Source organism: Hyperolius riggenbachi, chromosome 9 (assembly GCF_040937935.1).
Source record: "Hyperolius riggenbachi isolate aHypRig1 chromosome 9, aHypRig1.pri, whole genome shotgun sequence".
Taxonomy (NCBI): domain Eukaryota; kingdom Metazoa; phylum Chordata; class Amphibia; order Anura; family Hyperoliidae; genus Hyperolius; species Hyperolius riggenbachi.
Window position 1 is genome coordinate 146,160,478 of NC_090654.1, and position 13,187 is coordinate 146,173,664.

Sequence of the window (13,187 nt, forward strand, 5' to 3'; positions counted from 1 at the left end):
GACTGCAGTTAGGTAGCTGCAGGTGGGTGGTCTGTAGGGACGGTAGGTAGCTATGACTGGGCAGGCATATGTAGGGTAGAAAGATGCAGAAGGTATGGTAGGCAGGCAGGGAGGGTAGTTACATGCTGCTTGGCGGGAAGGTAGGTAGGAAGGGTAGGTACTGAAGGTACATGCTGCTGCTGGGTGGGCACTAGGAAGGGTAGGTAGGTGCATGCTGCTGCTGAGCAGGGCAGTAGGTAGGAAGGATCGGTAGGTGCATGCTGCTGCTGGGTAGAAGGGCAACTGCTGCTGGCGGGAGGGTGAGGGGGGTAGTGAGAGACAGAGGGGATAGTGAAAGAGAGGAGGGGAGTGAAAAGAAAAGATTAGCAAGAGACAAGAAGAAAGAGAGAAGGAGGGAGGTAGAGGGAGAGAGAGAAGCATGCAGTCAAACTTTTTTTTGCAGCTACAGACTGTCAGGGAGCATAAAACACTGAATCACTAACTCCATCCTGCCAAGAAAAAAAAATCATCCACATACTTTCTCCAGCTTGTAGATATACAGGTTCTCTTCCTCCCAGCAAACTTCCTTGGAGCCAGGAGGTAATAAACATTAGAAAGGGAGATTGGAGTCCTCTCTCAGCAGCGTGAGTGTAGGGGGCAGGGCCGGCTGCAGGAGCTCACGCAGCCAGTCTAGTGTGTCTCTACTTCTGTTCCTAGCCAGAACGTCAAGTTAATTGTCGGGAGTGATGAATGGGCAGTGAGGAGGCAGGTGACAATATAGTCCTCTTACACCTGCCCGCCTCTCTGCGCTGCACATTTTAGGTTTCTAAAGGGAAGTATAAGCAAGGGGGATTATTTTAGTTTAATAATGAAAAAAAAATCTGCAAAATAGCAGCGGTGGCAGGCAACAGCATGCGTGCCCACAGAGAGGGCTCAGAGTGCCACTTCTGGCATGCGTGCCATAGGTTAACCACCGCTGCCCTAGACTAATGACATCTCCAAGAGCTAATTGGATTGAGGCGTTAGCCAGCTGGAGTCCAATAAATGAGATGAGATTGGAAGTGTTGGTTACAGCTGCCCTGCCCTATAAAAAACACACACCAGTTTTGGGTTTGCTTTTCCCAAGAAGTATTGGCTGATGTGAATGATGCCTTGCGCAAAAAAAGCTCTCAGAAGACCTATGATTAAGAATTGTTGACTTGCATAAAGGCTGGAAATGATTATAAAAGTATCTCCAAAAGCCTTGCAGTTCATCAGTCCACGGTAAGACAAATTGTCTATAAATGGAGAAAATTCAACACTGCTGCTACTCTCCCTAGGAGTGGCCATACTGTAAAGATAATTGCAAGAGCACAGTGCAGAATGCTCAATGAGGAAGAAGAAGCCTAAAGTGACAGCTAAAGACTTACAAAAGTTAAAGTGCCAACATCCATGTTAGCAAATTTATGATACGTACAACACTAAACAAGAATCGGTTCATGGGAGGATAGCACAAAGGAAGACACTGCCGTCCCCAAAAAACCCATTGCTGCACATTTAAAGTTTGCAAAAGAGCCCCTGGATGTTCCACAGCAGTACTGGCAAAACATTCTACGAACAGATGAAACCAAAGTCTTCCCAAGGGACAAGTCTATGAAATATGGTACTTCAATTGCAGCTAGTTGGCGGCTGTCTCACCATGCCTGTAACTCATACTTGTCCTCTGCCTATCATCTATCAGCACCCCGGAAAGCCAGCAGCAGAAGGAAAAAAACAAAACAAAAAAAAAAAGGGTAATGCTGCTAGTCTGCAAGACCCATGAGACAAGAGCCATGATTGGCTATAATCTTCCCTTAGGCTTTAGATTTCCCATAGCAATTAAGCCCACTACTAGTGCTTCACATCCCAACCAGGTAAGCACAAATAATAAAAAAAAATATCAACTTATATCTAATGCTGTGTCATCAAGTTAAAGCAAACCGGTGAGGTACTCGAGCTCAGTAGAGGGAAGCCTTTGGATAGTCCAGAGGCTTCCTGGACGCATACATTTGAAATCGGCACCGGTAGACTTGGTCGCAGGATACAGCCGGTATTTGGCTGATCCTGCTTTTGCGCAAGTCCAGGCCATGTTAATTACTATTCCCCCACCAGGCCACCATGGATGGTGGGGAATGATAGAATTCGGCTTCCAGCTATTGCTGGAGACCGAATTATTGTGTTTTAAAAGCAACTTCGCGGCTGGTGTTGCTTGAGAGGAAATGGGTGTGGTAGCCTCCATGTACCTCTCACTACAGTTGTCCTTTAAGGTATAAAATTGTGAAAAAAAAAAAGCAACTTCGGTTCCGTCTTCTGACGGCGCCGACGTTACTCACTGAGCGCCGTTATAGCTGTAATTCCTATTACATTCTATGGTGGCGCCCGCTGCACCCAAATCTACCTGTGCTGAAAAGCACTGCTCCGTCCTGGACCCTCCTGTTGCTCTCAGCTGCTGCCCTGGATCCTCCTTGTAGCCACACACCCAGTAGCATGAAACTGCTCATGCAGAGGAAAAGTCATGCATTAGTGGCATTGTGCTACTGGACATTCACAGGCCTTACTCGCACAGGCGCAGCACATCTGTGTTTGTACACTGGCAGGAGTGCGGCCACAAGTACCACCTCTAATTGAATATGTTCAGAGAGACCAAGCATTTGAATGGTGGGGACCAGGACGATCAGAATTATCCAGAGGCTTCTTCACTATATTGTGGGTGCCACCCGGCTCTGGAGCCCCAAAGGCACAATACAGCCTGGGGGTAACAAAGGTGGCAGCGGTCCATAGCATGGTCCATAGCATTGCACTGCATCAAGCTTAGATACACTGCATATTGATAGACTTTTAATAGATTGCATAATGTAGTGTGTAGCAGAAATACATTCATCTCTGATCAGATTCCGATCAAAGACTGATCTATCTTTTGGGCAGGTCTTGTGGCCATCGATTAATGTATGGCCTTCTTAAGAGGGGACACAGTCATTTGGCTGCAATCACGGCTAGGAGAAATGGGTCTCGCCTTAGGTGCCCATGTTGAAATTATGAATTACTGGGTACAGCGGTGATTTTGATGCAAGAGGTGCCCGAGAATATAGCGTCAGGGAAGTTCCACTACATTGTGGCAAAACTTTGTAGCATGGGTGCAAAGCATCATAGAGACTATTTTTGGTTCTGCTATGATGGATAAAAATAACAGCAGGGACAGTGGTGAAGGATTATAAGGGCTATTTTATCTACTCCACAGTGGCAATGTTAAAGAGGAGCGGTTAGGTATAAGGTCTAAGAGAAAAAAAACACAGTAGCTAAATATTGGCTGTACTTACATTACATATGCATTTCACTGTCCACGTTTGGATTTCACAGAATTTTTATATAGTATTTGCAGGGATTGATGCTCCTGACAGCTCATGGCGGGTTCCACGTTTGACTGTCTTGTATGAAGCCAATTGTGATGTAATATCCTCCCTTACCCTGCTTTCTGATTGATGATTCTTTAGCCCTCTTTGAACCAAATCTTTGAATCATTTGTAGCAGAGTGAGAGAAGCTGCAGTTCCCGTTTCTTCCAGACATCCACTGTAAACCGAATCTCGGATGATTCGACTCACAAAAAAGATCCGGATCAAAGATCCGAATCATTCATGATCCGGACAACACTACTGTGCAGTGAATATTAATTAGCCATGTGGCTAGGAGCAATAGTGGACTCTTGTAGTATACTCTAATCTAATGCAACATGTGCACTGTGAACAGCACATAGATTTTTCAGTGCTGTGAGTTGGGCTGCTACAGGCTGCTGTAACACGAGCCTGTAACGTCCCGTGAAAGCAGCCTTAGGGCGGGATAGGGAAATGACTCCCTGTGCAGAGGAGAGAAGAAAACCCTCCCAGCATGCTTTGCAGTATCTGTTATGCGGCCTCCTTAGGAGCTTGGGAATAAAGAGGATTGCTATTCAGCCAACAACAAAGTAAGAGAGATTTTTAACTTCAGTATTGCCTTTTTGGCTTCCTTCTAAACTGTTTAACACAGGAGAATAGAGGTTTAAATTAGCTTTTGTAACAGTTACTCTTTAAAGTTAGGTGTACCTAGGGGATAAATTAGTGTTAGGTGTAAGTAGGGGGGCAGGATAGTATTAGGCAGAAATGTAGGGAACATTAGCGCGAGAATAGGTTGAGATAGGTGATGGCAGAAGATCAGTAACGCTACCAATATTCAACTATACATAGCAGAACACAGAAGAATATCTGTAAAATTACTGATATTCCACTAGCTGCAATATCTCATGCACATTTTTCATTGCAGTTTTTTTTATATATATGCCCTTAAAGGGAAGGTTCAAGCAAAAAAAAAAAAATGAGTTTTACTTACCTGGGGCTTCTACCAGCCTCATGTAGCCATCCTGTGCCCTTGTAGTCACTCACTGCTGCTCCAGTCCACCGCTGGCAGCTTTCTGACCTCAGAGGTCAGGGCCGAATTGCATACATTTTTACGCATTCCAGCTAGTACAGGAACAAAAATGTACGCGTTGCACCACTAACACGTAAAAATGCATGCGTTAATGTTCCTGCACTAGCGGGAATGTGTAAAAATGTACGCAATTCGGCCCTGACCTCCGATCTCAGAAAGCTCCCAGCGGGGGACTGGAGCAGCAGTGAGTGACTACGAGGGCACAGGATGGCTGCATGGGGCTGGTAGAAGCCCCAGGTAAGTGAAACTCATTTTTTTTTTTTTGCTTGGACCTTCCCTTTAAGATTGGGTTTGGCAGAGATATATTGGAGTTTGTAATCAAAGGAAAACTAGAAGTTAAACTGGGCACCTAAGTCACAATTTAACCTCCTGTAGTCCTTCTGGTCCCTCAATGTCCTTTCGGTACAATACATTCAAATGCTATCCCCTCCATAAGCTGCATGCATGGCTCTTGGCCCCAGGGGCACATGCCTCAATCTAGCAGCCAGAAGCGTTCTGCACTTGCACAGTTTGTAAAAATTACAACTGCGAATGTGCCGAATGCTCATGGCAACGGGAGTGTAATTAAGGAGATGCGATTGGGGACTGGCTCGGTCTACCAGCTTTCGGAGGAGAACAGCTGCTGAAGGAATCAGACCGGAAGGACAATATTATAGTGGGCCAGACAGAAAGGTTATTGGTAGATATCCCATTTTTTTGTACGTACAATATATCTGCTTCCATGAACCAGGAAGTAGAAACAGCGCAGATTTATTTTAGGATTTGTATCAGCTGTAACAGAAAGAAATGTTTTTGTTTAAAGGTTATTATGCTGTTGTGTATCTTTTAGATCAGAGAGGACATTCTGAAATCAGGTCCGCTTTAAAGATTGCATCTGTAAATAAGCATATCTTATGCTCATCTCCTGTCCCTTAATTCCCAGCCATCTCCAAAAATGTTTTCATAGTGCCAGATTATCGTAGTTCCGCAAGGGTTACCACTGCCAATATAAATTGATGGGGTATAACAGACACCCCTGCTTTGTCCCTTCACTCTACACACACAGCTCTTACATAAGTTTTTAACATCTTGTATTTTCTTACTGTGCAAAGCAGTACGGCATTCTCAGCTGGGTTGTAAGACATGTTGAACACTGGGAACTTGGAACCACTGGAGGGGGAAAAAAGGCATACAATCAGGTTGTAAAAAAGAAGAGAGGACACCTAAACCATCAAATGTTAAGATAGTACATTTTTAAAAGGTAAACACATTCTGAACAACAACAGTGTATGGCATACTACTATAAGGTTTTTGCAGCTGTTTTAGTTCAAAATGAGAATTATGGTGTCTCAGTGGTGAATGGGAAGGTGTATTAGATTTGGTGTTCTCACTCTCACACTCTCTTACTGGTCACTGGAAGTTCAGTATGGCATCTCATGGCAGACAACTCTCTGGGGATCTTAAAAACAGAATTGTTGCTCTACATAAAAATGGCCTAGGATATAAGATTTCCAACACCCTGAAAGTGAGCTGCAGCACTGTGGCCAAAACCATACAGAGGTTTAACAGGGTACTCAGAACAGGCCTTGCCATGACCGACCAAAGAAGCTGAGAACACATGATTGGCGTCGTAGCCAGAGGTCGATCTTTTGCAAATAGGTGTATGAGTGTTAGCAGCATTGCTGCAGAGGTTGAAGCGGTTTGGGGGCAACCTGTCACTGCTAACACTATACGCCATACACTGCATCAAATTGGTCTACATAGCTGTTGTCCCAGAAGCAGGACTCTTCTAAAGATGATACACAAGAAAGCTTGCAAACATTTTGCTGAAGACAAGCAAACTAAAGACATGGGTTTCTGAAACCATGTCCTGTGTCATTTGGTTCAGATGGTGTCAAGAGTGTGTTGCAGCAACAAAGGTACAAAGACAAGTGCGTCATGCCAACTGTGAAGCGTGTAGTTGACAACCTTGATATCCATACCACTGAAAGCTTCCATTAAAGCATGCTTGAAGTGAGAGTAATTTGAAGACCAGCATATATATTCACTTTTAAAGGGAATCTGAAGTGAAAATACAGTTATGAATTGTATGTGTAGTACAGCTAAGAAATAGAAAATTAGTAGCAAAGAAGAGTCATGTTTCCAGTACAGGAAGAGTTAAGAAACTTCACTTGCCATTTATGTAAAAGCTTCTTAGAGCTCTTCAACCCAACTTGGGTCGAAGACCGTGCTGTTTTCTGAAGCACTTTTGCATCAAAGAAACAGTGAAAGACAACTTAAGATAAGATTTCACTGCAGGGAAGTTCAAAGGGTCATTAGCTCTGCTCTGGTTCATAGTTTAAAATGCAGAGTGTAGTTTGTAATCTGCAAATATTAGAAAATGATGCAATGTAAAAAAAAAAAAAAAAAAAAAAAAAAGCTGTATAACAGAAAATAAAATTGTGAGACGTTTCTTTCCTACTACTCTTCTATTAGTTATTCATACTACACATACAATTTGTTCGATCATAAGTTTTTTTTTTTTTTTTTTTGCTTCTACAAGGTTTTACTAAAGACAGGTCCTGTCTCACCAACATGCTCAGCTCTTATGAAGTGGTGAATGAAAATTTAGATCTTGGGACAGCAATAGATGTAGTGTGGTGAATGAAAATTTAGATCTTGGGACAGCAATAGATTTAGTGTACTTGGACTTTGCAAAGGCTTTTGACACAGTTCCCCACAATAGCCTGGTGCAAAAGCTGAGGATACAGTGACGTGGAGAAAGTGTGTATGTGGATAGAGAACTGGTTAAGGGATAGAAGGCAAAGAGTGGTGTTAAACAGAGCATACTCAAAATAGGAAACTGTTAGCAGTGGGGAACCACAGGGGTCAGTACTTGATCCTATTATTTTCAATTTATTTATTAATGATCTAGTAGATGGAATACAGAGTAATGTAGACATCTTTGCTGAGCATAAAAAATTATGCAGAATTATCAACACTAAGACTGATGGTGACATATTACAACAGGACCTTGACAACATGGCCATATGGGCAAGCATGTGGCAGATGAAACTTAATGTTGATAAATGAAAACTCATGCCCCTTGGACGTACCAATGGTAGATCATCATATAAAATAAATGGCATACAGCTGGGAACATCTGACTTGGAGAAGGACTTAGAAATGCTGGTCGATAAGTTAGGCAATCGTATACAGTGCAGCGTTAGCTAAAGCAAATAAAATTCTGGGATGCATAGAAAGGGAAAGATGCTAGTATGCTTCTCTCTCTGTATAAATCACTTATGAGGCCACAGCTGGAGTATGCAATGCAGTTTTGGGAACCACACTATAGAAAGGACATTGATCTTCTGGAATCGGTACAAAGACGGGCAACTAAATTAATCAAAGAGATGGAAGATCTCACTTACCAAGAAAGGTTGGGCAAACTGGGCATATTTAGCTTGGAAAAAAAGGCGACAGCAACCTGATTAACATGTATAAGTACATCAGAGGGCAATACAAAAGCGTGGCAGGTGAGCTTTTTGTCCCTCGGGTTGTACAACGGGCAAGGGGACATGATTTGTGGGTGGAGGGAAAAAAGTTTTTGCTATCTATTTAGAAAGGGGTCCTTCACAGTGAGAGTGATTAAAATCTGGAACATCTTAACACAGTAAGTAGTTATGGCAAACTCTATATCTGCCTTTAGCGCTGCGTAATATGTTGGCGCTTTAGAAATACAATAAATAAATAAATAAAATTTAAAGAGGGCTTGGATGCTTTTCTTGCATTGAAGGGCATCCACTGATATGATTTTTAGGTAATTCCTGGAGGAGTTGATCCAAGGATTTATCCGAGTGCCACCTGGAGTCGGGAAGGATTTTTTTTCCCATTTAAGGCTAATTGGCCCAAGCCTTGTAAGGTTTTTTTTCCTTCTCTTGGATCAACTGGGATATGTGCAGGTTCAGGATGGAGTTTTATTTTATTTATTTTTTTCTGATTGGACTTGGACTTTTAACAGTCTTTTGTTAACCAAACTAACTACTTAACTATGTAAATTGCCTGGTTGTCCTGCTGATGATCTGTCTCCAATAGCCACAGACACTGTATAAGCATGCAGATCAGGTGCTCTAACCTGATTAACAGCATGCTTGTGTGATTCAGACACTATTGCAGCCAAAATGATAAGCAGGACTGCAAGGCAACTGGTATTGTTGAAAAATAAATAAATATAGCAGCCACCATATGCTTCTCGCTTCAGGTTCCCTTCAAGGATGCTCCCTCTGTGTTTCTCTTACCTTCGGAGCTGCATGACGGCCACATCCTTTGAGCTGTTGAAATCCAGTTGTCGAAGGAACCTGTCTTTAACATAATACAAGATGTTCCCATGTACAGCATAGGCTGGACGCTCCCGTTCCAGCTTAAACACGATCATTCCTCCATCGTGGCCTGGTCAGATGGATAAGACAAATCACAACTGACATACAACAAATACATAATTTACAATACAGTATCTATTATCCTATGGCTTAAGGTAGCAATACACACAGATTGTCATGCAATATGGCAAAAAGATTGATACCTCTTTGATCTGAATCTGGGATCTATTCCTACGACATACAGCTTTGCAATTTCAGCACGAAGTCTATTGAAAATTGATCGAATCCCAGCATTGCCGATCAAATGACATGCAGTGCCTTTCCTGGGAATTACCTAGCGTTTGTATAAGGCTCAAGTCAGTCATAAGGATAGGTTCTTATGGATTTTCTGAATGGCTATCCTCAGAGCAGCCAATTTGAACACAAAAATGGAAGTTAGAGATGCTCAATGAAACACTAATAATTTCAGTTAACATGCAAATTGCATGCAGCTTGGAATGGGACCAACCAAACCAACTTTGTAACGCTAGTGATGACTCCCAGCTACCCTGCCAGTGTGAGCTGCATATCACTTTAGGTGTAGCATTATGACTGTACATTTTTTGCTTTTTAAAAAGAAAAAGTTCAATAGAAGAAAAGAACGTTAACACTTAAAATAAGTATGGAGGACAACGGTACAAATTATCCTTCTCCAATAACTGAAAAAAAAATAAAAAATTTTGTGGTGGACAGCAACATAAACACTCTATAGCCTCTGCTTTTACTTCACTGCTACTACTATTACTTTATGGCAATTATGCAATACAGTAAGTAGTCAAATGATAATTTCTCCAACCTAGACTCCGACTCCAAAGCCCTGCCATTTACTCTGAAAATATAGTAATAAGTTTTTAACTTTACCTGCTGCAAAGAGGTTGAGGTTGGGGTGAGCAGCAAGAACCCAGAATCGATCATGGTCTCTGCGGAAGGTTTGGACTCCAGTTCTACAAAGAAAATCAACAAATATGCCCTTTAAAGAGACTCTAACAAAATGTTCAGCCTTATTTCTTCTATCCTATAAGTTCCTATACATGTTCTAATGTGGTCTGTCTTACTGCAGCCTTTCCTAGTTGCACAATGGCTGTATTATCTCAGTTATATGATCTAATCTTTCCTTTGGCGGCTTTGTCGGGCTCAGGCACTCAGGAAGGAATGTGCTGCTCTGCTTGTGATAGGATAGAAGTTCTACACACCCTCTCCAAGCCCCCTCCAGGCTCTGTGAGTCACAGACTGAGCTCTGCTTAGTCTATAACCAGCTGGTTAGCTGCCATGTCTTTTGTTTGCAAACACTGCCTAAAACTGGCAATTACAAGCCAGGATTGCAGCAGGGAGTGGCAGAAACAGCACAGAGGGGCCCAGGAGAACATAATGAATAGAACGGTATGCTTTTTATTGTAAGAATTTTAAAGTACAGATTCTCATTAAGAGCATCATAAACGGTACTCTACGGTGTAGGTACTAATGGCACATGAAAACAGAGAGAGGAGGATTGGTGACCGGGAAGAAATATATTGATCCATGGAAGTGAAGCAGGGAGTCTCAGATCAATCATGGCAATGTAGACCCAAAAAAAAAAAAATAATAATAATATTTCACTTGGGATTTTGCAAGTATCTCCTCCAAGCCCATCGAAGTAACTCAGAAATTGCTTGCTAAGCTAAGGTGGGTAAATTCCCATTACTGCTTCAGATACAGAAGAGAGTGCTGTCTTGCTAGCTACAGAATAGTAGCCCTGATTCACTAGTCTACAAACCCATGATGCATAATGAAGACCAGAAAAAGCCATATGCCCTGAAAGAAGTGGCCAGCTCGATGCTCATAATAGTAATGAGCAAAAATGCCACTATTCTTTTCACATTAATTTTTGCCAAAAAATGTTAATTTAAATTATTGAGCAAAAAATTTAATGGAACATGCCGTCATTTATTTTTCACAGTAAAATATTGAATTTTCCACGTTTGCACAAAACAAAAAAAAAACACACACACACAAAACAGCTATTGATATTCTTTCAGTGCAATCCAGCTGGATTGCAGGTCACTGCACATGTGCTGTTCCATGCCACGAGCTTCCTCCATCACACTCTAATACTAATAAAATTCAATAAACTCAATTCCCTCAATTTCTATGAGCTGTTTCACCAACCAATCTGGTCCTCATCCGTGCATGGCAGGGATTGAAGTGGCTCTATGGGGCTTGGATCAGAACAACAGAATACCCAGACAGTTCATCATGACCCAGGATCCATTCTTGGTCTCTTCTAATCCTTATACTTTCCTAGTAGTTCCATGTCACCTTGAGCTATCTGGGTACCTTGCAGTACTGGTTCAAGCCGTATTCCACAGAGCCACATCAATCCCTGCCATGCACGGATGAGGACCAGAAAATCTGAAACAGGCTGTTAGTATGTTGGGATTATATGGCTCTGTAACATTTATAAGATATAGGCTTGCTATACACAGGCAGTTCTAGAGGTTAGTGTGACTTCAGGTGCATAAACAGAGGATTTGCATATTCAGGAGCGATACATCATGTGAAACCACACATGCTCACCTAAAGTTGAATTATTGCTAATACCTTCTGTTTTAAGAAGACATATTTAGCATTGCTTTTTAGCAGGAGGGCTTTTCAGTCTCTTATACTTTCCAAGCGGTTCTGGGATACTATCAGCTAGCTGGATATTCTGGGTTCTCCAATTACATTTGCTTGGATGGAAATTATGGTATCTCCCCAATGGGCATCCAGAGAAAAACACAATGTTTAACGTATTCCACATTGATCTAAAAATGTCCTATTCCTGACTATGTGCCTACTGGGGTGATCTTCTCGCATTTAGTCCTCAGTGGCAAATTGGCAATGGTCCATTTGACAAGTAGTGAGGGGACACTGAGAAACAAGACAGAGGTTTAACCTCTCCAAATTCCATCAAAAAGTTAACTAGATAATCCTGGATGGGGTTCCACTTGAAATGCACAACGTTTTAACTCTTCAGTTTTTTTGATATAGCAGAAGGCATCAATTTACCGCTTAGACATATCCCAGACACGGATACTCTTGTCTTCAGAATTACTCAGTATCAGCTCCTGTCGTGGGTGGAAAACGGCACAAGATACGTTGTTGTAATGGCCACGGCAAGTGTCCACCTCCCATGCCTTTGATTCTGCACGTGAGAGAGAAAAATAGTCAATGTGTGATTTAAATAAAAATAAAACTATTTTTTAATACAACACTGATCAGAGGTAAAGTGTGGTTCTGTTTACATTCTACACATGCCTGCAGACTAATTCCTTACTAGTACATATTAATTTTACTAATAAACTGAGCCCACTGGTACACAATGGAGAGTGGAAATAGTAGTTACCAGCCATTTGCAAGGATGACAATACCATATGCAGACTTAAGACTTAGGTCTATTGAGCACTTTTTGATCTCACTTTTCCTGTTTAATTACTATTGGTTATCTCAATAACTTTTTGCGGACCGACGCAGTACAAATCTACGTCGGACGGGTGGCGCTGCGGTTCTGACCAGATGTAAACTCTACGTCCCATTCACCACGCATCCCCGCCCGGTACTGCCGCTCTCTACCCACCGCAATGTGCTGCCCTGCCGCCTCTATGACGGCAGAGCACTGTGAGCCGGGCAGGAGCAGTTTTCATTGGCTCCTGGCCCTGTCATTACTGTAAGCCAATCCCAGTGGGATGCAGCGTTTTAGTGTACCAGCAGCCTCTGGTCCTTAAGGGGGCAGAGGCTGCTGGTACCGAAGTGGTTAAGAGCTCAATAAAAATATGGATTCATTGTATGATTAATTGTATGGATTATAGGCCGTTGATTTTTATTGAACCAATTACTGATATATATATATATATATATATATATATATATATATATATATATATATATATATATATATATATATATATATATATATATATATATATATATATATATATATATATATATATATATATATATATATATATATATATATATATATATATATACATACACATACATACATAAATATATAAATATATACAGTGGAGGAAACAATTATTTGACCCCTCACTGATTTTGTAAGTTTGTCCAATGACAAAGAAATGAAAAGTCTCAGAACAGTATCATTTCAATGGTAGGTTTATTTTAACAGTGGCAGATAGCACATCAAAAGGAAAATCGAAAAAATAACCTTAAATAAAAGATAGCAACTGATTTGCATTTTATTGAGTGAAATAAGTTTTTGAACCCCTACCAACCATTAAGAATTCTGGCTCCCACAGAGTGGTTAGACACTTCTACTCAATTAGTCACCCTCATTAAGGACACCTGTCTTAACTAGTCATCTGTATAAAAGA

The 13,187-nt window shown here is 41.5% G+C and overlaps 1 protein-coding gene across 1 annotated transcript in view; it reads right to left on the bottom strand.

Moving 5' to 3' along the window:
* COPA (COPI coat complex subunit alpha) overlaps positions 1 to 13,187 on the bottom strand; it is a 329,230-nt gene that overhangs the window by 199,518 nt on the left and 116,525 nt on the right. The window contains exons 9-12 of the mRNA XM_068253599.1: positions 11,857 to 11,992; positions 9,694 to 9,776; positions 8,713 to 8,863; positions 5,539 to 5,605 (exon numbers count right to left, since the gene is read on the bottom strand). Coding sequence (XP_068109700.1) covers positions 5,539 to 5,605; positions 8,713 to 8,863; positions 9,694 to 9,776; positions 11,857 to 11,992 — 437 coding nt within the window. The remainder of the gene's footprint in view (positions 1 to 5,538; positions 5,606 to 8,712; positions 8,864 to 9,693; positions 9,777 to 11,856; positions 11,993 to 13,187) is intronic.